The sequence below is a fragment of the Streptopelia decaocto genome (genome assembly GCF_964273445.1).
Source record: "Streptopelia decaocto genome assembly, chromosome: 8".
NCBI classification, from domain to species: Eukaryota; Metazoa; Chordata; class Aves; order Columbiformes; family Columbidae; genus Streptopelia; species Streptopelia decaocto.
In genome coordinates this window covers 5,522,432-5,548,410 of record NC_138662.1, presented here as the reverse complement: position 1 = coordinate 5,548,410, position 25,979 = coordinate 5,522,432, and the positions used below count along the sequence as shown (strand labels likewise).

The window sequence follows — 25,979 nt, the reverse complement described above, 5'->3', positions numbered from 1 at the left end:
TCTCTGGTGAACTCGCCTTCAGCGAGGCATCACATAGGAACAGCAGGTTTTTGCATGCAACGTGATTTCTCTTAAAGGTAGAAGGGTTTTTTAGAAGAGATGGGAAACTAACAGCTGCATTAATATTTTCCATTTTGCTAGCTAACACCGATATGAGTGAGCTGGAGATGAGACTTCACACCCTGAGATGCCGGACACATCCTTTGGACACAAGAGGGAGTCCTGAATCACCAAAAGGAGAGGTTTTTGCTTTGGTTGCTGTGGATTAAAACGCTTTTCCCTGCACTGAGAAAACACTGGTCATCACTTGCAGGCCTTTGGTGTGTTTTACTCTCCAGCGTGGTGGGCTAAATCCACGGTAAAACCACGAGCATAGATTTTCCCCATTTGCAGGGGGCACTCAGCTCACTGGTTGGGTGAAGTGTCCTGGTTTCCTAAAGGACTGGGAATTATCCCTGAAATCAAGCACAACTGACAGCCAGCCTCCCCCCGTGCCCCCCCCCCCCCCCATTTTGCAGCCTCAGCTAAATGTAGAAAATGGAGGCAAAGCTCCATCTGTCTCCACATTTCTCCCTGCTGCAGCATTGGGACCACACGTTCTGCCGGCCTCAGTGCCTGCACACATGCGGCATCAGCCCCTACGAGACCATCGGCTCTGGCCGCATGTCCCCTGGCAGCACATGCCCCCATGGATGCGGGGATAGGGAGCCCCCGACACCTCCTTGGGCCATTTGCTGCTGGACGGGGATATTTTGGGAGGCATGCCTTTCCCATATTACCCAGTTTAATTAGGCACAGTATAATCTTTCTAATGCAACTTCCGGGGGGGAACACGCGGCAGGTGGAGGGGACACGGTGGCACGTATCCAGTCAGGACAGCCAAATATTGCAATATATCCGCAAGGGTCTTGCCGAAATCCAGCTGAAAGGGCTCTCTTGTTCTGTTATCAAAGTCACGAGGAAAGCTCCAGCTGCCCCGGAGCAGGGCTGGGGCTGTCCCCGGACGTGCCAGCCTCAGGCTCGGCAGTGTCCCCGTCCCAAGGCACGCAGGCGAAGCATTCCTGTGGGGACAGGGATGGATGGGATGGGGACGGGCGTGCGGGGCTGTCGGTGGGCTGGTCACATCCCTGGGGGCGGGCAGCCCCCTATATCAGCCGGACTGGCGGGGGCAGCGCTGGCAGAGCGTGGCTGTGACGTCCCCAGGCTCCTTGTCCACTCTCTCCAGCCATGGATGACATCTACAAGGCAGCGGTAAGTGCCTCCCTTGGGGGCTGTGCTTTTGTGGGGGGAATTAAATGGTTTCCAGGGATTTTATAGTAAATTTCCCACAGCTGTGAGTTAATTCAATGGAGAAACACAAATAAGAAATAATTATAGAGTGATATGTTTTAGTCAACATCATCATCCAGGACAGAGACCTTTCCCACTGATGGCTTTGAGGGTTTTCTCATAAGTGTGAAACCCTCAACTGTGCTGCTAAATTATTTACAATTACCCCTCTGGCTCCCCGTGGTGAGGCAGGGAGATGGCCTGTAGGTGAAGTTATAAATCTCAACAAAATGTTGAAAGTATGAGAGTTGGCTGTCAGTTTTAGCGCAGACAAAGCGGAGCAGCATTTCCCATGAAATGAAGACTATTTGTACAGGTTAAACATCACCCTCTTCTTTCTGGTGCTTTGTAATTCTGCCAATGCTATGTTTCCCCCTTCCTCAGCTGCAGAGACTTTTAGAATAACCCTTGGCTTTTGTAAGTTATTTCCAAATATCCTCCTCTGCTTTGCGGCTCCTGGTGTCTGCTCTGCAGAAATCCAGAATGTGAGGTATGCTCTTGGGGAACGCAGAGCATCCTACTGGCTATTTTAACTTACACAGCTGCATGCTGTGCTCACTGTGTAAACCCAAACTAATTCGTCTGTAATGAGGACATTGCATTGTTTTGTTACTTAGACGGACAGTGATATGCAGATGCAATAAGGATGAAAATAGATTCTGGATTGCGTGGATTGCTACTGTGTCCCTTCAATAACTGGAGTTAAGAGCTTTTTGGTGATTTAAAAAAACAACATAGTTGATCAGATTTTATTTTAACCAAGAGCATAGAAAATACATCATACAAGTCCTATTTTATAAAGGGGAGAAAGACATTGCTTGATGCATAATTGAGGAAAACAACTAAATGCTTGCACCTCTCCTGTCCTTTGGTCTGCCCTGAACCTTGTGAAATGGAAACCCCGAGTGATCCCAACAGTGTGAAAAGGCTCAGGAAAGGCTGTACAATTTGAGTCCCCCAACCAACACCCCAAAAAGGGAGAAAAATGTGACCTGTAAAGTCAAAGGAAGTCCAGGCCTCTCTAATTAAGCTTTTTAACTAAATATGTTCTCTGCGACTCAAGGCACAGGTCCTCTCCACATTGTTTATGGACCTCATGCCTATAATTAGGGAGGAAGGCTGAAGTGTTTTGCAGCCGGCAATACCAAAAGGGTCTGTCCATCAGCTGGGGCAGCGCGGGCAGAGAGCCCCAAAAATAAAGTGTTCCCCACCCGCAGGCTCCAGCCTCTCTCTAAATCTCTGCCTCAGAAATGGGCAAAATCCACAGGGGAAGCTCATCCCCACCTGAAGCCTGTGGGCTTTAGCAGAGTTGGACCGCAGAGGAATTTAGCTCAGAAAAAGGAACTGTAGTGATAGAGAACAACTGAAAAATTCCTACCTCAGATACTGAAAACTTACCCCAAACAGGGATGGATGGGATGCCCTTGACCAGGAAAATGGGCCAGGAAAAGACCTTATGGATTTCAGTAAGGATTTTGCTGCTGGTTTGAAGCTGGGGCACGCTGGTAAATGTAGAGCTCAAGTTCTGGGCATTAACTGCCAGCACCTCTACAAGGCAAAATAAGTCCAAGCGGGGCACAGATGAGATAAACAGCTTTTTATGGATCTGTTCCCCAAGACTTTAACTGTAATAAAACATTTACCTGGAAAAAAAAAAGAACTTCAGCTTCCCTGTTTGACTTCAAATGGAAACATGGGATAAAGAGGAGAGCCGAAAAAAGCAGAATACAGCTGATTTGGCATTACCACGGCTGCCATGGTGCTGAGAGCTCAGTGCTCGCCTTCCCACAGCACAACTGGAGAAACCCGTCCCCGCAATGATGTGGAGGGAAAAAAGGAATAAAGCTGCAAACAGCACCCATGTCCAGAGGACACTATAAACAGCCCAAGACATCTCTGTGATAGAAGTGTCACTCTATAGTTACAATGCATTTAATTTACATAGAGCATAGATCTACAGCTATCATTTCAGTAGTCAAGGAAGCTTCAAAAGTGAAGCCTTTTTGCTGCGTGCTGATGGCATATATTAGTGTTGTATTTATGCCAAATTCCCTATGGGCAGCCAGAGAAACCAATGGATTTTCATCTTGCCCACTCATGCCTAGATAAGGGTGTACAAAGACAAGGCTATTTTGGGAACATTTTGGGGCTCTGTTAAGGGGCACTAAGAACAGTGCCAGGGACAAGTGTCCAGATAAAGGGCTGCAAGGATAAATACCAAAGCCTGGGAACAATCGGGGAGCTCATCGTTATCTCCAGCACCTCTCTCACCCGGACTTATAAATAGAGAATGCACCAAGAGGGTCAGGTTACCCAAGTGGCCGTGGACATCGGCCGAGGGAGCCCTCGCTCCGTCCAAACAATAGCACAAAGGGCTGGCAGCTGCCTGCAGCGCCAGGGCCACCGTGGGCTTGGCTTTCCTCCTGCAAAGGCAATCCTGCCGCCGTCCTTTGAGCCCTCTGGCTCCAAAGTCTTCACCTCCTGATGCGTGGGGGTGGGATGAGGCTCTCTGCCCACTTACTTGAGGCTCTGTCCTGCTAAAAAAAAGCATTTTCCCTGCCTCTTGCTGCAAGCAGGAGGGATTTCCAGCTGTTTTTTTGCAAAACCACTCCTCTTTGGGGCAAAAGCATCTGCCTTCCCTCAAAGACAGGGTGCCACAAGTGCTGGGTTGAGGGGTTCTGCCCTGACCAAAACCCAGCAGAGATGGGCATAGAGGGCTGCTCACATGGGGCATGGAGAAGGTAGTAAGGGGACATGAGTGGGGTCAGGCACACTCTGCACAGGCAGAGGTAAGTCCTGGCCTGGGTCACGTCAGTGTTTTAGCAGGTGCTGCTGAAAGGACAGTTGGACATGGCGGTAGGGTCAGCAATTTCAGATAAGCGGTACCTGCAGGCAGGAATGAAGCCAAGGAGAGAAACACCCTTAAAGAGGCATGACACAGAGCTGATTGATTCCTCTTTGCTCTGCTCATTGATTATTTTAATTTCTTGATGCTAACTAATAAGCTCCCACTGATCACCTGCCAGGAAAGATGGATGGTAGGGTTTGGGAACAACCTGCCAGCCTGTTTTGGCTAACGCCTAATGGCTCTGTGGGCCATTTCTTTGGGGAGATACCCAAAACAGGCTAAAGGGAATAGCAGCTTCCTGCAGAGACAGAAACCTTTGTAAGGAACACTGACTTGGCTGGAAGTAAACCAGTGCCTAATGGATAGTGCAGAGAGTTTCCTAAATGTAGGGCTGAAAAACAATTACTGGGGATGGTCTTGTCCACCTCTCCCTCCCCAGGGACCTCTCCAGCATGTCCCACATCCAACCTGGCCTCAGTCCTCAGCTGCACAGCCATCCCTCTGTGAAGCCTGACAGCAAATAGAAATGATCCCTAAATGGTTGATAGAGGCAAAAGGTTTTCCCAGTGGGTCTCCCCTGCTTGTGCAAAGGCTACAGATGCTGCCAGCCCAGAGCAATAATGTTTGTTTCAAAGGAGTTGGGAAACACTTTTTTTTTTTTTTAAGAGGAAGAATCTCTTAGACTGCAAGAAGTTGTGATATGAAAACCCCACTGGCTGTATATCCCATAGTCACAAGAGTGATTCTTGTGAGGCTTGGTTGCCCTTTGCAAAGGCCGTTGAACAAATAATCTTACCTTTTAACCATTAGCAATGCTGAGTAAGAAAAATGAGTTGGTTTTTCTGTTTTCCTTACAGGTTGAGCAGCTGACAGAAGAGCAAAAAAATGGTAGGTCCATCTTCAGCCTGACACTTCAGCCTAAAGACGAGCTCCCCAGCCGGTAGCCCAGCCTGCCTCTGCAGCTACACCCCAGAAAATGCTTTGGCCAGTCGGTGCCCAGCCTGAGCAGTTCTGGGGTGTATGCACCGGGGAGGCTGTGCCTGGGATAAAGCCTCTGCCCCAGGGCTGCCCACCCGTGGGCTCAAGATGTGGGGCAAGACCCCCACATCGCCTCTTCCCTCTCTCCCCAGAGTTCAAGGCTGCCTTTGACATCTTCGTGCTGGGGGCAGAGGATGGCTGCATCAGCACCAAGGAGCTGGGGAAGGTGATGCGGATGCTGGGGCAGAACCCCACCCCAGAGGAGCTGCAGGAGATGATAGACGAGGTGGATGAGGATGGTGAGAGATGTGGATTTATTCTACTCTCCCAAGGACTGTCCCCATGTCCAAAGGTGTGGGGGGCACAGTGCGGGTTGGGAGCACTCAGTGTTGTACCCTGCAGGCAGGATATGTGCTGGGGACAACCACAGCCTGTGGGGAGCAACCTGCAGTGCTGCAATTTTGAAGGACACCAGACACCAAACTTCAGCACACTTTCTTCAGGAAACATCCAGGCAAAGAGAAACCATAAAAAATATTATTCCTATAATGACCAGGTTGCTCGAGCTGATTTTGAGGGATTACAGACACTCTGAAATTGCGTGCATCCCTTTAAAAGCAGAAAATACAGGCTGAATGTGGCAACTGCCATTTCAGAAATGCCACAGTTACAGGTTTCTATCAGCAGTAAAGCCTGTCACTGCTCAAAGTGTACACATACGTATTAAGTCAATCTTGGTTAAATCAGTGTACCAGTGATCACACACAACAAAATGCACTGTGTGCCAGTTAGGCAAAAACACCATGCCAAGCAATCACAAAACAAAAAGAGAAAGTTAAAAATTAGGCAAAAAACCCCCACAAAACTGTACTGCTGGTGCACACGTACACTGCATCAATACCTGCCTTCCAGAGCTTTTATTATGCACAGGTGTCTCTATAGCAGGAATTTCCATTTGTCAGTGCTCTTTCCAGTAGGACTTTTGGTTCCTTTTGCCTTGGTAAAATGATCACAAAAGCTAAAAATTCCATGATTAATTCAGTCCATGGCCTCAGTCACTTAATGGCAGTGTCCTGAAAGCTGTCTCTTGGTGTAGGGCTGCTCTCCTCAGTTTAGCTCCTTGGTTACTAAAGGTCAGTGTGATCTCTCGCTGGGTGTTGCCCATCCACCCACCCTAGCACCGGCTGATGGTGTTTGTTCTGCCTGCAGGCAGCGGCACTGTAGACTTTGATGAGTTCCTCGTTATGATGGTCCGGTGTATGAAAGATGACAGCAAAGGAAAAACAGAAGAGGAACTCTCAGATCTTTTCAGGATGTTTGATAAGTAAGAGCCATGACTGCAGCATGGTGGGGTAGTGGGAGAGGTGCACCTGCCCTGGCTCCCCCTCCCCAGCATGTCAGTCCATTGCTGAGCTCTTCTGTCCCCACACAGAAACGCTGATGGCTACATTGACCTCGAGGAGCTAAAGATCATGCTGCAAGCGACAGGAGAAACCATCACTGAGGACGACATAGAAGAACTGATGAGAGATGGGGATAAAAACAATGATGGCAGGATTGACTATGATGGTAGGGGTCTTGTGTGCAGTTTGCTCATGAGCCCTTGAGCATCCCCCAGGCAGCTCCTGCGATCTCGGTTGCCTTCAGGGATGGGCATGAGTTTGTGCAGGCAGTGCTGGGCAATGCACCTGACTGCAGCCCCTATTTGCACAGGGATGGGAGTTCCTTAGGCTTGTGAAATGCCAGCAAGAGCCTGGGGCTCCCTTAACTCTTCCCATGCTCCGAAAGCCAGCCTGCACTGAGGAGCCCTGCCCATCCCCTCCTGCCCCCTAAACACAAGCACCAGGGCTGAAGGGCTGTATCTTCAAATGAGATGCTGCTGAAATGAGCCCCAGACCATTTCCAAGCTGAGCCGATGGCTGTGTTGCTGCTGACGTGCTCACCTCCGGCATTTTGGTGGCAGCTGAGGGGTGATGCTGGGCTTCGGTGACATTTCCAGTGGGAGTCACGAGGAGTGCTTGCCACGGCCAGAGGAGTGGTAGCCATTCCCCCTCAGCCTCTCGCACATTGGGGGGGATGGAAGAGGAGATGGGGCTGGGGAAAGCTGCCAAGAGCACACTTGGCAGCTGAGAGGGCACTCTGGTCCCACCTCACACTGCTTGTCTCCGATGTCTTCCCCTTGGCAGAGTTCCTGGAGTTTATGAAGGGAGTTGAATAAATCTGAGGCCAGATCGACAGCTCTAATCTCCTAACCCCTCCAGCTCTCCTTCTCATCTCCTTGGCTAAGCCCCCCGGCTACCGGCATGAAGACTGAGCGCTGAAAAGGGTGGCCATCAGGAAAATAAAATGCATTATTACCAAGTGCCTCGGATGGTCATTCCTTGAAGGTTTAGGGAGAGCTTCACCCTGGTTGTGTGCTCATGACTAATGGGAGCCATGTCAAGCACCCTTGAATCACATCTGGGAAGATGACTCCACAGCTGGACCTTAAAGCCTCCAAAGAGGTATTTTGCCACCAGCCTAGGGGCAACCCCTGGCCAACAGGGCCATGGGTGCTTGGTGGGGAGCTGCAACGTTGCACCTCTTTGCCCCCACCATGGTGAGGGCAGCAGGAGCTGGTGCTGGACTCAGGAGCTGGCAGCGGTGCCTGCTGGTTTAACTGGAGCATCAGCAGCATTTTAGTGACAAAATGAGAATTAACTATCACTTATGCCATCACCCACCAAAATCCCTGGGCAAGGGACACCTAATCTACACCCTGTTCCTGTCCCAGTTGTCCTGAAGGGACACCGCTCCCTCCTCCCCGCCACCCTTATGGCCTCCCTGTGACACATGCAAAAAGAAATATCTCTATTTTCTTTGGAAATGTGAATAAAAGCCATTCCTATGCTGGACTGGATACCGCTTTCCCACCTCACCCGGCCCGGGCGGAGGCAGGCACTGGCAGCTGTGTGGCACCTCATGGTCCTCCAGCAGCCCTGGGTGGGAGCTTCACTGCAATAACTGAAACACCCAGTTTCCTCTCAGAAATCCCATCCATTGGGGCCACAGGGGCTCTGAGCAAGGCACGACCCTACTTTGGGCCCTTTGGGCCCCAGGCACAGGGCGACAGCAGGGCCAAGGAGGACAAGCCATGGTGTCTCTGAGGGCCCTGGGTGCCATCTTCTCCTGTCCCAAGGAAGCGTGGCATTCCTATGGCATTAGCAGCTCCCCTTGCACATAGCTGCCTCCTCCCATTGAATTACAGCCCCAGCACAGCTCACACATTGCAGTCATGTTGCTAAAATCAAACGTTTACCCAAGCAAAACAAACATTGGCAGGGCAAGGCAAAAGACGGAGCTGGTGCGAGCCCCAGCGATGCTGCCCTCAGCCCTGGGCAAATGTGCCGCCAAGTCCATGCCCTCGGGCCTGCTGCACCATCCCTCTGCCTTTTCTCCCCAAACCAACTTTTTTTTTGTTTTGCCTCAGGAAAATAACACCCTGAGCAGCTGTATTTTATGTGACACACGCTCTCATTTATAGCAATAATGAAATACTGTAATTCAGGGCTTGAGGTGAAAACAGCCATCAGTTGTTTGGAAGGACCCAGCTGTGTCTTTCCTCTGGACAACCAGCACCAAATGTTTTGCCCAACCAGGGCTTATAACATCAGAGAAAATTATAAAAAGAATGCGCCAGCTCAAGCAGCTGATTTTCCTTAAAACCCAGGGTATTTTGGGAACACCCCTAAAGCAAACATCTGCAAGTCCTGCTGAGAGGGGTCTCCCTGAGGGTTCCAAGCCCTTGATGTCATAACTCCTGCTGATTCAGCAGAACTACAGGCACACCAGAAGCCAACAAACACAGAAATGTGTTGGGTCAGACAACCCCATGACAGGAAATGTTCCTGAGTGTTCCTGTCTTTGTTTCCAATGAATCCATAGCCTAGAGATAAAAAAATAATCATTTTCCACCTCCCCAGTGTAGCAGCAGAAGTCATTTCCCACTGAGATCTGCTTCTGAGGACACAGTTTAAATGTTTTACCCCAGGCCTGGACACCTTCACAGAGGCGCAAATACCTGGGCTTTGAACATGAGCCAGGGTGACGACAGCTCTCCCCATGGCCATGGCCATCCAACCCACGGGCAACACACACACTCACATCACATCTCAGCAGGCATCACCACCAGTCCCATCACCTTCCTCTGTCCTGACCAGATCCCAACACCCAACAAGAACATCTCCAAGACATTCACCACTGCTTACTCATAGGCCTTGGCTCCCTAAAGACTGAACAAGTGAAAAAAAAAAATAAATCAGGAACTTTCCAAGCTTAACCCCCTTCCTTCAGCCACCTTGGTAGCCTGGGGACAGGCCTGGACCCTTGCTGTGATCCCAGGGAAAAGGACGGCTGCAAAGAGCCACCTGGCCACGTGTGCCAGCTCTCCCCGCTTGGCTCAAAGGCACAGGCAGCAGCACCACTTGGCCTTGCTGCCTACCCGCTCTTTTCTGAAAGCAAAACAGGGAAAGTGGTGGTTGGAAAGGAAGAGGACCGAGGCCTTGTAGCAGCTGAAATTTGGCCCTAGAAGAGCTGACACACTGGGGCCTATTTGGGCTTTTAAAATCCTTCGACCAGAGGTGGCAGCAGGTCAGCACATTCTGAGTGAAGTCAGAAAAACTGCTGCAAGACCTGTTTGTGTTAACACACCAACTCTCCTCCAGGAGGAAGGCAGCAAATGCCAGGGGGTGGGGTGCTGCGGGTGCATTTCACTGTTGGCTAAAACACAGCAACAACTGCATTAGGAATCTAACATGACAGGTCAGCCAGTGGGTTAGATGGCCGAAAAACTAGTAACTAGTAAAGGATCAGCCTGGCTGAAGCCTCCACAGAGGGGATGTGCCTGAAGATGTGCAGATAATGAATGAAAACCACCCAGAGGAGTCTCGGTACCTACGCAACTCCAAACAGACCTGCAGTTTTCCCTGCACATGTAGTGAAGCTTTGGTGCCAGAAGCCTTTAAGGAACGTGACATATATCCACAAGTACTACTTAAATAAAGCAAAGATCTTTTGAATCATGCATCCATTTTCTTTTTCCCAATCAGGTGATAACCCATTTACTACCAGTCCTCAGATCTGTGTGCTCATAGCCCCCAACAGGAGCTGTGCTGGCAGGTGACAGCAGCCTGTGCCACCGGACACAGCCACAGCTCTCAGGCCATTCGCTCTGCACACTTTAAATGGATTTAAAGTGGTTTTAATTCCTACCCAGGTTTGCAGCTTTTCCAACACATTCAAGGCCTCTCTTCAGCCCTTAGTAAAACGTTGCTGTGTGAACCAACTGCAGGAAGATGCGAGGACATTTTGTACTCATCCCCTTAACAAAACCTCCACAGCTCACCCAGTTACACATCTGCCACCAGGGCAGCAGCAACATAACGCGAGCTAAGGCACATCACATAAACATTTCACCCTGTTGTGTGGCCACACCTGCAACAGCCTTGAAACTTGGGCAAAGCAGAACTCATGTTCCATTCACTGCTTTTTGCCTGAACACACTACGGAAAGATGGTGACGGGGGAAGGAGCAACACACAGCCAGCCCTACTTTCAGTTTTCACTGTGAACACCAACATCCCCAGTGAATACTCTGCCCCATCCGAACTTTTTGCAGTGCTTCAGTTTCTCCTCAGTTCCTTGCTCTTGGCTTTCAGCATGACAGCTCACCTTTGCCAGATGAGCTGATTCAGTATTTGGTTACATGCCCTTTGCTTCCCTTTTTTTTTTTTTAATCGAAGAAGGGAAAAAGGGAGCCAAGCTAAAACCTGATACCGAGTCCTCTTAACTGCAAAGAGGATAAATCATCTGCAGCAAGCACAACGTATGGCAGCAGCAAGCACAAAATGTATAACGTGATGTACAGCAGTAGTAGAGACACACCCTCAAGCTCATCAGCTTCCTACAGGATACCAAGGACTTAATCATCAGAGTTTTGAAGTTTTTAAATGTCAAAGATGACAGAGCTCAACACGATGGGAATAGTTTCAAGCGGGCCCCAGCTGCCAGTTCCGTCTCCCGGGCTCTGAATACGTAATCCTCCTGAAAAAGATCTTCAGCCTCACTTGACCAACAGAAATCAAGACAGAGAACTGAGATGATTTCACAAGACAAGCAAAAGAGGATGAAGACACACCAGAAGGCCATGTCAGCACAGACTCCCCTCCACAGCTTCTCCATCTGGGCTGGGGCAACCTCTACCACAAGGAGGGAAGTTGTTGACTGAGCTGTCACAGGGTTAGAAAACACAACAGATGATCAACCAATGTCCAGGCAGTGTCCTGTGGGACCACCATGTGTGCAGGGAGCAGACAACAACAAACCTGACACCGAGCTGCTGTGGAAGCTCACAAAATTCCTGTCTCTTGCTACACAATGATGCCTGGATTAAGGTTACGTTCCTCCGTGCTGCATTTTGTCACGCAGCCGCTATTTTGGTCGGAAAGTCAGCAAGCCCATATTTGGGAAGCCGTCCCACTGAAGGGCAGCGTGAAGGGCAGCGAGATGAAGAGGCTGCTCTGCAGGCAGGCCTGGGGGAACTGCCTGGAGCCACAGGGAGCCCAAATCCTGCTCTGTTTCCCCTTAACACCCCAACATCCTTTTCTCAGCCTGACCCTTGCCTCTCTTCCCTCAAACTGCAGCCTGCGGGTGAGCTGCTCTCACAGCACAAGCACTCTGGGGAAGGCGTCAAGAGGGTTTCAAGATGAAATCCCTTCCTAGATAAGAAAGCCTTAGGGCTAGAGCTTTCATATGCAGAACTTAAACCAGTCTGGATATCTGCAAACACACAGGTGAAGGTACAGCAAGACAAACACAAAGTCCTCTGTTCAGAAGCTTTTTCTTTCACTCTTCTTGTTACAATGCACATCTGCAGCAGACTGACCTTCACCTACACAGCTGGACCAGCCAGTCTCCTCCAACACCAGCAGCAACCCCAGGGGACACCTCCCCATGTGAGGTGTCTCTGCCAGCCCTGACAAGGGTTGCAATGGGCTGCCCAGCAGCTCTGGGCCAGGGGTAGAGGCTGCCAGAGGTGTATCACCTGAACCACGCTGTCCTATCTTGCCTTTATAGACAAACTCACTCAAGCAAGGACAGCACGAGCCGCACAGCTCAAGACCTCCAATACCAACACACACGCAGATACCACTGAGGCTGCTGGGATTTAAGCATTGTGGACTTATCTCTGGATGACCTACTACGTGGCAAAAAAACCTCTCTGGGGAAGATTAACATCACTAGGAACCTCTCGCTTCTTGGCCTCCTGCCTGTCCTGAGGGCAGGAGTGACCAGACAACCTTTTTGTCTTGACTATTTAGCAGACTCCAGCAGGTGGTATCAACCCTGTGACTGCACATCCCTCCAGCACAGCACCCCTCCCAGCCAGCACGCTGCTCCTGCACAGCATTAAAGTTCTTTTGGCTGACAACTGTCAGTATCCACAATTGGCCAAGAGATACACACAGCAGGAGTCAGACAGTTGGGGGTTGCTGACTTCCCTCAGACTTCAAGAGCCCTTGACACCTGATTTTTGAGTTAGCAAAGAGGGGAAACTGGGAAAAGACTTGTGAATTCAAGAATTTAAAATATTTAACTCATTTCAAAATAACATGGCATTTTGGATGTTGGCTAAGCTATTAAAGCAATTACATTAACTAAATGTTTTCGTTGACTATTATTTTTAAAATCCAGGACATGATCTGCTGCCATACTGCAAAGTCAGAAGATACTTGCAAACTTCCAGGCCTTCTGTAGATTCATGAATTTACACCACCGGGTGGACAAGTACTGGAATTGCAATTTCAGGAACAGTTTGTTGTATTTCAACAGGTGGCTCATTTCACTAATTACAAAAAAGAATCAGCTCCTGAACCAGCTTTGCTGGCTGGTGGGACCTGGAGAGTGAGGTCCCCTCCTGATCTACAGGACAACGGTAACAAAACCCTGTCAACAGAACTCTCAGGCTTTTGAATGTTACTCCCCTGATCTCACCAGTCAGGACATTCCATCAGGTAAGTACTTCTTGCTACTAGAATGAAATATCTCCACTAAGATACAGTAGCTATGAAAAATATAGATATTTTATATTATCCTATAACCTTGCATATTCCCATGGTAGCTCCAGTAGCACTTCAGCACTTTCAAGCATTTCAGAATACAACACACACCACTTCTAACACCAATTGCTCTGATCTCAAACACCACAGCTAGCACTCCAAATCATCCCATTTTTCAGGATTTCTGTAGCTGTAACTACCATATCCAGACAGTACACCAGCAGACATGTAACAGCCCTTGGAAATCACACCTTGCTGTAACAACATGAGGGACGATCATAAACACAGTGGTGAGAACTCTGAACATCCACTCCAGTATCACAAATAATTTTACCTGTACCGAATACTGTCACCTAAGAGTCCAGGCAGCACTTGCTTCAGTTGGTATGAAAAGAAACAAGTTGTTTCTTGTTTAAATTGTAGAACTTCACTCAATAATCATTTCACAACTTGAAAACAGGCTTGGAACTACTGAATGCTCATGGCCTGTACCAACCATCACGGCAGAACAGCACTGAGGAAGGAGCAGCTGTACTTTGTGCACATGGAAGCTGACAACACCACCATAAAACCTCCATCTGGCTTCATTTGCCAGGGAACATAAACACACTGGTCACTATACACAGGCCTGATGCACAACTGGCATCTAAAATACAACTCAAACAAGACTTCTGGAGGGCTCTCTTCAAATTCGGGAGGTGAAGACTTTTGTTACATCAAATTTTATTTTTAAAAAAATGCTGTAACACACATGCCAATAGGAAAACTGATTCTTTGTCTTAAACCACGTCAGTCCTTTTTCTGCTGAGCAGCCTGCTTGGCGTTGTTGGCCTGCATCTTCTTCAGCCCCTTTTTGTTGTGTTTCTTCGCAAATCTCATGTTCCTCAGAAACTTGGGATCAACCTACAAAAATCAGGAAAAAAAAAATAAGCCGTGCTGTACAAAGGACATATGTAAAAACCATGCACTTCTCCAGATTGCTCCAATTATTCCTAAATACTGGCTGTGATTAATTCAGATTTTTTTTCCCGATTTTGTACATCAGCAGAATTATTTTAGCTATATAGCTAAATTATTTTAGCCATCCTTTAAGCTAGTAATTTCACTTAATTTCCATAAACAAACAAACAAACCCAAACCCACAGCAATAAATATACAGAAAGGACAGGTTGAGTAAAGCTGTAAACAAGACAAATTTCATTTCCATGTCACAATACATTCTAGATCTTAAGCACCACAAACCAACCCTGGCAGGTGAGCACATACTCCTGTAATCCTGGGGCAAAGACCAACACCATTTCCTCAAGCCTCTCCTTTTTACCTTAAAGGAAAAGAATGCCCGCACAGAAAAGAGCATCTCCCAGTTTTTGTCAGCTAATGGCTGGCTAATGTATCCTGTCATGGCTATGACCAGTTCTCAGAGTTATCAGCTACTGTCTCACTGAGAAATATTGGCCATTTTCCTGTAAACAGCATTTTAACTGTCACAAGTATCAGGATTTTGCCATCTCAACTCATAGGCACTCGGTGCCAGAAGACAGACTTGGAGACTGCTGGGCTCTCTGCAGGAGGGGGCAGGACTGAACCCTCACCGAGTTATGCAGAAGCTTTTGTCATATCCAAAAAGATGATAATCACATCTACAGAGCAAAGAAAATCACAACCCTCCCCAAAGCCAAAATGCTCTGTTTTCACTTTCAGGTGTGGAAAAAGATCCTGTTATATCACTCATCTACTCTCAGTAAAAGCAAAACGCTGTCATTTTCACATCTATTACCCAGAAATGCCAATTCCTCTCATCTTCTGAGTGAAATTCTCTGGATTAGTACGATATGGTAAAGTATTATTGAAGGGCAGAGAGATTCAAACCAGACTAGAGCTATCCAACTGCGTGTGTTTTGTTTCACCGGAAGGAGCAGTTACTAACACCAACCTGAGCAGGACAGAGACAAAACTGGTCGATAACTAAAAAGCAGTTTTATAGACATATGAGGGTAGATTTCATGTGGGTTAGAAATATCACAGCTGCATGTAAGAAAAGCAAAAGAAACAGAAACCCACAGTGGTTCTGACCATATGAAACACAAGCCTCGGTCTGCAAAAGACGTCAGCCAAAATAATACAAATACTGGATTTTTTTCAGTTAAACCTCCATGGTTTAACAGCCTAGGAATATTAACAGAAATACTCACCCCTTTGAGAGACTCGTATCTATGGGATCTGGGTTTCTTGATGCCATTTCTGTGCCACTTGCGGGCTATGTGGAAGACCAGAAAACAATTTAAATTACCATTTCTGCTATTCTTACACAGCTGCCTTAGTGTTCCTTTAAGTCCAGCAGACTCTACCAAAATGATGTGGAACAGAAAGTTCCTATACAAACTAAATGCAAATTAAGGACTCACCTCTATTCTCATCTCTGTGTCCACTTTGCTCTCAGCACTGTATGAGTTTCTAATCTAAGGATTTCAGGCTCCTCATTAACCCATAATATACCAATGGCAACAGCGCTAGCACAATAAAAGGCCTCAGTCCTTAAGAAATTCAATCGCTTTTGTTCAGTGTTAAAGGGCACCATCGTTCACTGTGCAACACCAAGCAGAACCTACTTGTGAGCTCTGTTGACTTACAGCATTGATGACAAAAGCCCCTAACAGAACCATTTTACCACTGTGGCCGTGTTTGGATGGCAAAGTACCACGGGCTGAATGCCATTCAGGAACGTGCTTAATTCAAACATACAAAACTTGCTTCTTTTAGTTACATATTATTTCTACATCGAGCCCACTGAAGCCCCCACCCTTGCAGAGCCCTCTTTTTGTGGGGCACACCGGCCCACCCAGCACACCACCCTCCCCTTCCCTCCACACCTTAGCTCGCTGCAAAAAATAAAATAACGAAGCCGGAGCAGCTCCGAACAGCTGGAGAGAGCCGCTCTGCGGGTGCAGCCCCGGCCCCCCGGGCGAACCCCCTCCCCGCCCCGGCCCCGCTTACACTGGTTGTGCGTGGTGTGGTTCTTGGACTTGGCCATGGCTGCACCTGCGGGACAAGGACACACCGCTCAGCGGGGCGGGAAGGCGAGGCGAGGCCCGGCCCCACTCCCACAAACGGGCTCTCCCGCCATGACCGGCCGCGGTACCGACCCCGACCCCCCCCCCCCGCCTCCCGCCAGCCCGCAGGGCCAAGCTCGGCCTTGCCCCCTCCCAGCGCGGTGGTGCCGGCTCGGGCGGGACGCGGGGAACCGGCCGCCGCCACTCCCGGAGCGCGGATGGAACCGGATTCCGCAGATGGAGCCGCACTGCGCGGAGAAACACTCACCGCCGCCACCGGGCCGGAAGAGAAAGGCGGGCCGCAGGGGCTGCTGGGAAATGGCGCCGCGGACCGGAACCCCGCGCCGCTCCGGTGCGCAACAGGAGCTGCAGCGGGGAAGGTTCCGCCGGCAGCCGCCCTTCCCCGCCCCTGCACTGGCCGCGGCAGCTGCGGCCCCCGCTCCCGCCCTGGCCCTGCGCGTCGGGAGGAACCCACAGCAACAGTGCCCCGCAACACCCGAGCCCCAGCAACGTGGCGACCCCAGTCCCTCAGAGACACGGTCCCTCAACAACACGGTCCGTCCCAAAACACGGCCCCACCACCATCGCCCCTCCCGGGCCGTGCGGCGCAGGCGGGTGGCGCGGGGAGCCGGCACCGCCCCCGCGGCTGGTGGCACCGCGCATGGCGGGGGGGCGGGGCCTCGGCCCGCCGGGCTCGCGCAGGGCTGTCCGCGCGTCCCGCCGTGCTGCCGGGCTCGGGCAATGTCTGCGCGTCCCGCCGTGCTGCCGGGCTCGGGCAGGTCGGTCCGCGCGTCCCGCCGTGCTGCCGGGCTCGGGCAATGTCTGCGCGTCCCGCCGTGCTGCCGGGCTCGGGCAATGTCTGCACGTCCCGCCGTGCTGCCGGGCTCGGGCAATGCGATCGCAGGGAGGTTATTTTCTTCTCAGCGGATTCATTAAACGCTGTTCATCTGTATTTGCGTGGCAGACAGGCTGTTGCAGAAAGGCCACAAACGGCTCTGTTTCCAACCTCTGACCTTTGGCAGCTCTGGCAGTAAAACCCCTGAAGAGAAGCTGCTAATTTAATGTATACTATGATTAAGTTATAAAAGACATAGCCATCATTAACCGATTGACGTTATAAATGCTTTCTGACCACCTGCAAAACGAGGGGATATTTTTCAGTTTTTAGATCCTTCTGCATGACAAGGGAGACAGAAGACGAAGTGATACATTGTTCAAAAGCAGCGTGCTTGGCTTATGTTTGACTAGTAATTAATAGATGTAAGTAAGGAACTAATCAAGTATATCTAATTTCATCAATTATTTCTTAGTATAGATATATTGTATGTTAAGAATTTCCAAAAATTGTAATCGATATGCAATAATTGTGTGAATATAAGCAATGCAAGGGCATCCGGTCTTGGGAGCACTTATGGAGGATGATCCCCAGCACTGATGAAATAAAGAATGCCGCTTAACAGTATAATTCACTCTGCTGTTTATTTCTTTGTTTCACCCCAGTGACCCCCAAAATCCCGCTGCCTCCCAGGCTCAGCATGGCTGTGGCTGGACGCGGCTCGGTACGGGGACCGGCTGTGCCGGTGCCTGGCCACGCTGGCCTGAGAGAGTCACATCTCACTCCTGCAAAATACACAGCCAAGGCTTAGATAACACCAATATCTGAAAGACACTAAAAAGATGACTAGGATGGACAAACGAAGCTCTGCAAAAGCACCAACCAAACCGCAGCACTGAGGCCGTTTTCCTTCGACGGCGGCAGGACTGGGCACGGGCAGCCAGGCGGGAAGGGAGTTGATGCAGTTTCTAGCGGCCGAGGGTTGGAATTAAGTCTCAGGGCAGCTCCTGCTGCCCCAAACACAGGAAGATTTGTGACCCAGCCATCATGGAGTCCCAGCGCTGGTTGTGTGGCTGCCAGCGCTGATGCCGCAGGGACACATCTGTGTTTACGGACTGAGGCATCTCCCACGGGGGAGTGCAAAAGGAGAACAAGGAACCAAGGTCTGAGCTCGCCCAAGCCTGCTGGGTTGTATCCACGTACGAACTGCAGCGTTCTGGTCCAGTGTTGCTGTGCTTCGAAATGCAAACCTTTGAAAATGAGCAAAAAAGGCCCAGGCTTTTCTGCATTGTGGTAGAATGGAAAAATACTGCCATCTTTTTACGGTACTGCCGTTATTTTAAGATGAGAGGCATGAGCGAACTGTCTAAAATAACCCGTATTGGATAAAATAGCCCAGAGACCAAAGGCCCTGGACCAGTACATGGAGGAAGAGGGCACCAGACTTTTTTTTTGGTGACTGATTGCTTGCAGAGCAATTAACTATTCTGCCTCAAGTCTGGATACCTGCGAACAAGCACTTCCTATTATAAAACAGGAAAAATGAGGAAAAAATTAGATTAGCCTTGATAGACAGATAATGCTGATAAAACTGAAATGAAAATAGGCAGACAGGAAAAAGAAATCCAGTGCAATTATTTGTCTTAATTTCCAGCAAGACCTAAGTTGTGAAATGTATTTGGTTTAACTGTCCCCCCGCCCCCATTCTGGACAGCTGTTATTAGCAAGGACTGTAAAAATAGATCAAAATATCAATATTCTTTTACAGGCATTTTGCAGCTGGAATACGAGGTTCTCTGCAAAATCCTCCTTGATACGTAAACTTCTGACTTTTTAAGCTCTGTTTTTTTAAAATTCTTTCCCCTACAGTGAACTAGGGTCTGAAAATATTCGGACATCACTGTGGCCAGCACATCAGAGCCAACGGCAGAGAGAAAGCCTGACTTGCCTGATAACCCAAAGAGCTGAGCTCAGTGGAAGATAAAACTGAATCCCAGAGGCATGTTTGCTTCCACTGTATTGCAGAAGGCAGAGAGAAATACGCTGCTAGGTCCCCTTATCTTGGCCATTAGATTATGAAAACTTTTGATCTTTTTCACTTATTCCTGAGCCTTCCTTCGTAGGAAGAAACGGAAGGGTTTATTTTATGGTTTCAGCTATCTTTTTCAAGTTCTTTCAGTGTCTCCCTGCAGTTATTGCTGTCAACTGGAGTCTTTCAGAGCTGCTGCTGGGGCTGCATGGGACAAGCAGTCAGACAGGTGGGGATTAGAGAAGCTCTGAATAATGCCCAGGTGATATACAAGACATGTGAGCCAAATTATTAAAAAAAAAAAAAGTGAAAGTTTATTCAGTTTACGGGCCTGAGTGTAATCTGTTCAGGGTAGTTTTGTAAACCACTGCAAACCAGTGGAGGCTATCAGGTAAAACGGGTGATCCAAGGCAGGATCAAGGCTGGTGTACACCACTGGGTGATTAAGGACCCTTGAATTTTGTTGTGCTCTGATGAGCTGTGTTGTCTCTAATTTTGGTGTTACTGAGAACGACTGGCCAGTTCAAAACCTTCAATCATACTTTTAGTGATTACAGACTTAATTAGTGCATGTTAGCCCAAGTGTCATCTGTTGAAGGAGCTCGCTTCATTAAGCAGGATGGTAATTACTCCAGCTGTAAAACAATTATGAAAAAATCATAGGTTAATCTAAAAATCTCACAGTGCCTTTGACAACTGTGTTATCTCGATGTCTTTGCATCACGCCCATTTATGCCAATTGATCTCTGTTAGGTTCGTCATGGCTTTCATGCTGACACCACATTTCAGCAGGTGCCTCTAATCTCGCCTCCTCCCGCCCTGTGAGCCGACATTTGGACTTGGGGTAATGAATTAACATAACTCCCCCCGTTAGTAATGCCTCTGGTGCACAGTGTCCTCCACACCGGACAAAAACAGTGATAACAATTTCAGGTGCTGATTAGAAGGGGCCCAGCTGACTTTCCTTGACATGGACTACAGAGGGTGCGGGGTGTCCCTAAAATCTGCTCCCTTGAGGAGAGGTGTCTGTTAGTGGAGAGCGTGCAGTGATGCTCTCGGCTGTCCCAGCTGGCTCACGAGGAAGGTGCCCACCCCAGGGCAGCTCAGGCGCTTACCACCCATCACCCTTCCCTCCTCGCTCTGTGCAGGCACCATTGAAGCCACATGGTGTTGCAGGGTCGCGCCTGCATCGGGGAGAACCTTTTGCAGGGTACAGGCACCTTCCTGCCCTCCTCTCCTCCAGCAAGCAGGGGCAGGGCTGAGCCACCTGGCAGGTCCCCAAGATGTCTCGCATTGGTGGGACGCGGTGGCTTTTGGGCAGCTTTAGGGCTGTTTCCAGCTTGTGGGCAAACAGGGCTTGGCTCTGCTGTAAGCCCGAGCTGGCCATGCTGCAGGGTAGTGAGGATGATGGACAGACCCCAGGACAAATGGCAAATACGCCACCTGAGGAGCCACCTGGAGAAGCAGGGACACCAGGACATGGAGGCACTAGAGGGAGCCTGAGCATAACAGATCCTGCTCTGGGCTCAAAGCGGGAGCACTGGTCCCAGTCAGGTAGAGAGGAAATCTCCAGGGAATAACAGCACCAACACTCAGCAATTTCCCCCTTGACCTGGCATCCTACCTGTTTTCTTTGTCCTGACATTTGTCACAATTTTCTTAAAGACATTAAGAAAAACTGTTTTGCTATAGAAAATGCTGGCCTGCTAGTGGTGAGACAGCTGGCTCTGAGCATTTGCAATAGGAAGTACTTAAAACCAGTGGCAACCAGTGTCAATTGTCACCACAGGGTTCCGGAGAGCAGGGGTTCCTGCAGGGCAAAGGGGAGCAGAAGTGCTGATCCGCAGCCACGTGTGTCCGCACAGGATGGGGAACTGGCGTGGCACAGCCCTGCAAGTGTCCTGCGCTGGTGGCAGGGACACAGGAACAGCAGCTGCAGCCTCTGCGTGCCACTGGGGTGCTCCAGTCAGCACCAGTTAGGAGAGCTGAGGCACTGGAAGAGGATGGTGAGCTTCAATCTTTTATTTCCCCCAGGAATATTTTCATTGCATTGGTTTTGGACAGGAACAGGGTCACTGGTCCCTGTCTAGTGTGTCTGATCCCCCCCCTGCCACCACTGTCCACCAGGGATGGGCACAAAAACAAGAGTGGAGTCTGGGTGAGCTGCAAATGGGCATCAGCACTATGATAGCGCACAGACTGGGGTACAAACACTTTGCAGTGGTGTTTAGCCACAATGGAGAAATGGACATGCTTGTTCCAAGTACATCCGCAAAGCATATCTGCTTTTACAACGTCTGCACTGGGCCAAAAGTTGCTTTCAACAGGTAATTAAGCTTAGACCAGCAGAAATCAGAGGAGCAACCAGAAGAAGGGGGTGAGCAGGGACCACAAACAAAAGCTCCATCACTGCTGACTACAGTCTTCTGTCCTCCCAGAGACCATCCCTCAGCTCAGCCCTCTGCGCATCCTCCATGAGCATGTTCCTGTAAGCAGCTTCCCACCGTGAAGACAGAAGGAAACATCAGGCAGGAGCCTCCAGTGCAGCCCTGACCTTCTCTCCAGGCCTGCCACCTCCTCCCACTCTCCCCAGAGCTGGCACTACTAACAACTGCCTTCCTTTTGTTATTTTTCCACCTCCACTTCTTCCTCCGGAGAGGAGGCCATGCTGGTGGCCCACATACTGGTGACTCATGGGCTGGGACCCGCAAGGAGCCAGCAAAGCCTGGCCAAACTTAGTAACATCTCATTTTCCATTGCCTACACCCTGGATGCTTATCCTGGCTGGGTGCATCACTGGAAAGCTCTTCTCCAGCTACCTGCAGGGTCGGGGAGGACCAGCTTGACTGCATTTCCTTTAAATTTTGGCAATGCAGGAGCTGGGCTGAGATGGAGCAGCCCTTGATGCAAATAAATTCCTTCTTCGTGAGTGTTTATCCAGCTTGCTGATAGCTGAAAACCATGAGATGTTCTGGACATCAAAGAGGGGTTTTCAGGCTGGCAAAACATGTAAATAAAGATCTATCGAGAGGACTGCACAGTAGTTGTTTTTTCTGGTGGCATTTGAATGATTCGAGGGAAGCGTAGGTCTTTAAAAGCTGATTCCCCTCTGTGTCCATCAGCCTGGTCCATCTGACTGGATGTCCCCAAATCAACAAATGACAACTGCAATCACAAACCCGAGCCCGGGGCAGCTGCTAGGAGGGCAGGGATGGTCTGTAAAGGTGGAGGTGCTGCTGTGGATGGGTGCTGGGAATGGAAAACATCTGGATGATGAGTAGGGCTACCCTGAGGCTGCACTGAGCTGTCAGCAGACACGATGGCAGAGCACAGACACAGCTCCTGGGCAGCCACAAGCCCATCAAGCAGGACCCTGTGGCTCTGCGCAGGGCTGCATGTGGGGATTACACCAGGAAGGGAGCAGCCGTGTGCCCGCAGCCCACACTTACTGCTTTAATGGGATTTTCCAGAATGCTTTTTGCCCTGGTAGGGAAAAGGAAGCTCACCTGCTGCTTCCCAAGGCCGGGGTGAACATGTGTGGCCAAGGTGACACCTGCTCAACCCGCGCTTCCCAAGAGCCCGGCTGTTCGGAAGGAGCGAGCAGATCCGCGGGCACAGCGTGCGCGGAGCAGCTGATCGCTGCGGGGAGGAGGCACACGGAGGCGGCTGGGAGAAACAGAGAGGGCTGACCTAAATAGATGCTGAGCTAATTTATTCATTTCTCGACTTTATTATTTAACACTGCTTTGAAACAGCTCAGGACTTCTCGTTCCTCGCAGCTCTGCCGCTGACGTTGGGATGCGGTTATTTTTGACCTGATTTTTGCATCCGTCGTGCTGAAAAGCGCAGCGCAGCCTTGCTCAGCATCCCGCTCTCCCATCAGATGGGCCAGGCACGCTATGGGAGAGCTCCGACATAGCCGCTTTCTAGCCAGGAGCACAGGAAGGACTTATTTCAGATTCTGCTTCACCTCCTGCCTGGGAAGGCATTCAGATTTTGGCCTGCTTTATGCGTTGTTAATAGGGAGATTTATCCCCAATTTAGCTGCCTGGTGGGAGGATTGGTGAGTCGGTACAGCACGAGGCAGCCTTCAGCCTCCGCCGGCGTCTCCCCCCGGGCAGGCTGCCAAACACAGCCCCAGGCTCTGCAGCAGAGGGGCTTTCAAGGATAAACCTGGAGCCTGTCTCGCGTCCAGCCAGCCTCCTCTCTCCTCAAATCCCAGCAATCCCCTGCAACACCGTCTGGGAGGAATTTATTACGAGAAGGACACAGAGCTCCAGCTGTTCCGAGAGCTGTTCGGGCTGCACGTGTCCTCGGCGAGCCCATGACACGTTTTAGTGCTGCTGAGGTTTAAAAGACGCAAGCTGGGGAAAAAACCCTGATGCCTGTGCAGGCTGTGTGAACCCCTGCACCATTTCTGCACAGGCGCGAGGGGGTACGGACAGAGCTGCTCCTCCATGAAGTGGCTCTTGTTGGGATTCAAATGATACGGCACCCAAATTGCACCATGCAGGGCCCTTTTATTTTGTCTTTCATTAGGGTTTGTCACTTGATGCATAAATTTAGGCCACTGTTGTGTCCAGTTACTCAGCATCTCTGTTATGATTTTTTTTTTTCAAATGGATTGTTCATTAACCTGCTTGAGTCCTTAAAAGATTTCTAAGCAATAAAACCAGTCCTGATGCTATTTAGCTTGGCAGCAGAGGCATTTCAGCTCACACCGCCTTCACACTGCTGGAGAGTTTTGTGACATTGCTGGGGGTGGGGTGGTGCAAATTATCAGAAATGAAGCAGTTAACGAGGCTGCAAGTTAAAGTCTGAACCAGCAGGCACCAAAGTGAGGCAGCTGGGTGTGGGGCTATGAAGGTGGCTGCTGCTCCCTTCTCCTGCCTTTGCTGGCTAAACTGGGGCAGTCGGATCCTCAGCAGGGTCCTATCCCGCCAATTCACAGGGTGCGTAGCCTGTAGCCTGGTCTATGTCAGGCTTTGATCTGAAGGTGTTTTTTTTTTTTTTTGTTTGGTTGTTGCTTTTCAATATAAAGTGATATAACGTTTAGATATGTTGGCCTGAGAGCCTTACAAGGCTAAAAAGAAAGTGAACGCATAAAGGACGGAGGCATCCAAAGTAATTTGAAGTTTCTTTTCCCCTCCCCGTATGCTGGACCAGAGTTTGGTGCATGATGCCCTGATCTTCCTAATGCGGAGAGAAGAGCACTACATCATGCCAGATCCCCCAGGGGCTGGGGTCTTGATGCCTGTGCCTTAATCACACGGGGCTGACTAGGAAGGAGTTAAGGCTGATTGTGTGTCACCCTGGGATTTACGATCCATCACTTGGGCACAACTTCTGCCCTTCTCTGCTGTGGCAGGGGGTTGTGACAGAGAAGAGAGTCCATTAATGAACCAGCCGCTGTTTTTGGAGTGGGCACGGGCTGGCTTTCAGGCTGGAGACAAGGGATCTGGTTTGGCTGCCGGCTCGCCTTTATCTGCACAGAGAGGATTATTGGGGAGCCATGTTGACAATCTCTGCAGCTAAAAAGGAAAATGAACTTCCACACAAAGATGGTTTGTTTGTGCAAAGTGGAGAGGGAATAAAGGAAGCTGCCAAAAAAGCTGACATTAAACCCGCTGCTTACCTGCAGCTCATCTGACACCATGACTGAAACCTTTCATTTGCAGCAACGTAATCCAAGATGTTCTTTCCGCAAAGCAGAAAAGTAGGTTATTGCTCAAGTGGAGCTGGGGTGGGGGAAGGAGATAAGCAGGGCCTGATCCTGCCAGGTGCTGTGTGCCCTGCACTCCATCCAAGCGGGGCTGAAATGCTGGCTGGCAGCCTGATTTGGGGATTTTGGAAAGAGCTTGCATACAAACCCTCTCTGAATCTTTAGGCGAGGGCTGCCCATGCTGCCAGAGGCAGGGCAGCAGGCTACACGCTGCTTCGCCAGCTGTCATCACACTGCCCAGGACAGCACAGAGACCCCTCCACCCCTGGCTGCTGCCTCTGACCCTGCTGGGAGTAGAAATGTAGGGAAAGAGTAAAAAGAAGCCTCTCCTTTGGTACTTCCCTAGTTCCAGCAGCAAGGGCATTTCCTAACCTGCTCACTCAAGTGTAATATTTTTCTAAGGAACAGCTAATTCTGTCAATAAATTATAGCAGCATCACATGCATGTCACAATTTCAGCAGGGAAGGATGTGGCCTGCCTCTCTTTTACAGCTCCATCAGCAAAGCCTCAGGAACAGAAGGAGCTGGGGCAGAGTTGGGCAGGTGGCCAGACCCCTGCCAAGGAAAATGCGTGGGACCTGGTCCAGTATGGGCATCTGTATCTGCTGCTCCCAGCACTTCATCTTATGCCTGACAAGGTATGGATATGGGCGTTGGAGCCATTTGCCTGCAGGGGATGGAAGAAGAGCAGTGTAATGCGTGAAAACCAGCCTAACAGGAGGCTACAGTTATGTTTCTAAGCATTTGGTTAAAAATCTCCCTTCCCTGACTATGTAGTGCACAGAAATCAATAGGACGGCAGATCAGTTCTAATTTCTGCAAGCTGGTGGTGCTCCCGCGCCGCCCCCACGCTTCCCTTTGGTCAGATCACCTGCCCCGGCCACTGGTGCCTCTTGGCTTTCCCGGGATGCAAAGACAGCTGCATGCTTTGCTCAGCAACAGTGAATCCTCCCCTCTGCAGCACCACACAGATCTTCCCCTATTTCTCTTCCTGCCTTTATATGTGCAGAAATTCACCCGGCTGTGTCTGCTGCTTGATTTTTAGGGTGCAGCACCTGCTGCTTGATTTTAGCCATGGTTTTGTACCAGGATC

General features: G+C 49.9%; 2 protein-coding genes across 2 annotated transcripts; one reads left to right on the top strand and one right to left on the bottom strand.

Annotated features, from left to right (window-relative positions):
* Positions 1-1,123: 1,123 nt before the first annotated feature.
* Positions 1,124-7,519, top strand: TNNC1 (troponin C1, slow skeletal and cardiac type). The gene is made up of 6 exons (XM_082060360.1): positions 1,124-1,251; positions 5,035-5,065; positions 5,308-5,454; positions 6,365-6,479; positions 6,588-6,724; positions 7,342-7,519. Exons 1-6 carry the CDS (start codon positions 1,228-1,230, stop codon positions 7,371-7,373), a joined length of 486 nt encoding a protein of 161 aa, XP_081916486.1. The 5' UTR covers positions 1,124-1,227; the 3' UTR covers positions 7,374-7,519.
* Positions 7,520-13,953: 6,434 nt separating this feature from the next.
* On the bottom strand, positions 13,954-16,676 carry RPL29 (ribosomal protein L29). The gene is made up of 4 exons (XM_082060014.1): positions 16,569-16,676; positions 16,245-16,289; positions 15,443-15,507; positions 13,954-14,153 (listed from the first exon to the last, which is right to left on the bottom strand). Exons 2-4 carry the CDS (start codon positions 16,279-16,281, stop codon positions 14,040-14,042), a joined length of 216 nt encoding a protein of 71 aa, XP_081916140.1. The 5' UTR covers positions 16,282-16,289; positions 16,569-16,676; the 3' UTR covers positions 13,954-14,039.
* Positions 16,677-25,979: the final 9,303 nt, after the last annotated feature.

Bases quoted from the DNA above. Each gene is read 5' to 3' on its own strand.
- TNNC1 (XM_082060360.1), top strand. From the start codon at position 1,228: ATGGATGACATCTACAAGGCAGCG. The intron at 1,252-5,034 runs GTAAGTGCCTCC...TTTTCCTTACAG, and splicing joins ATGACATCTACAAGGCAGCG to GTTGAGCAGCTGACAGAAGA. The intron at 5,455-6,364 runs GTGAGAGATGTG...TTCTGCCTGCAG, and splicing joins AGACGAGGTGGATGAGGATG to GCAGCGGCACTGTAGACTTT.
- RPL29 (XM_082060014.1), bottom strand. From the start codon at position 16,281: ATGGCCAAGTCCAAGAACCACACCACGCACAACCAGT. The intron at 15,508-16,244 runs GTAAGCGGGGCC...TCTTCCACATAG, and splicing joins CCACACCACGCACAACCAGT to CCCGCAAGTGGCACAGAAAT. The intron at 14,154-15,442 runs GTGAGTATTTCT...TGATTTTTGTAG, and splicing joins GATACGAGTCTCTCAAAGGG to GTTGATCCCAAGTTTCTGAG.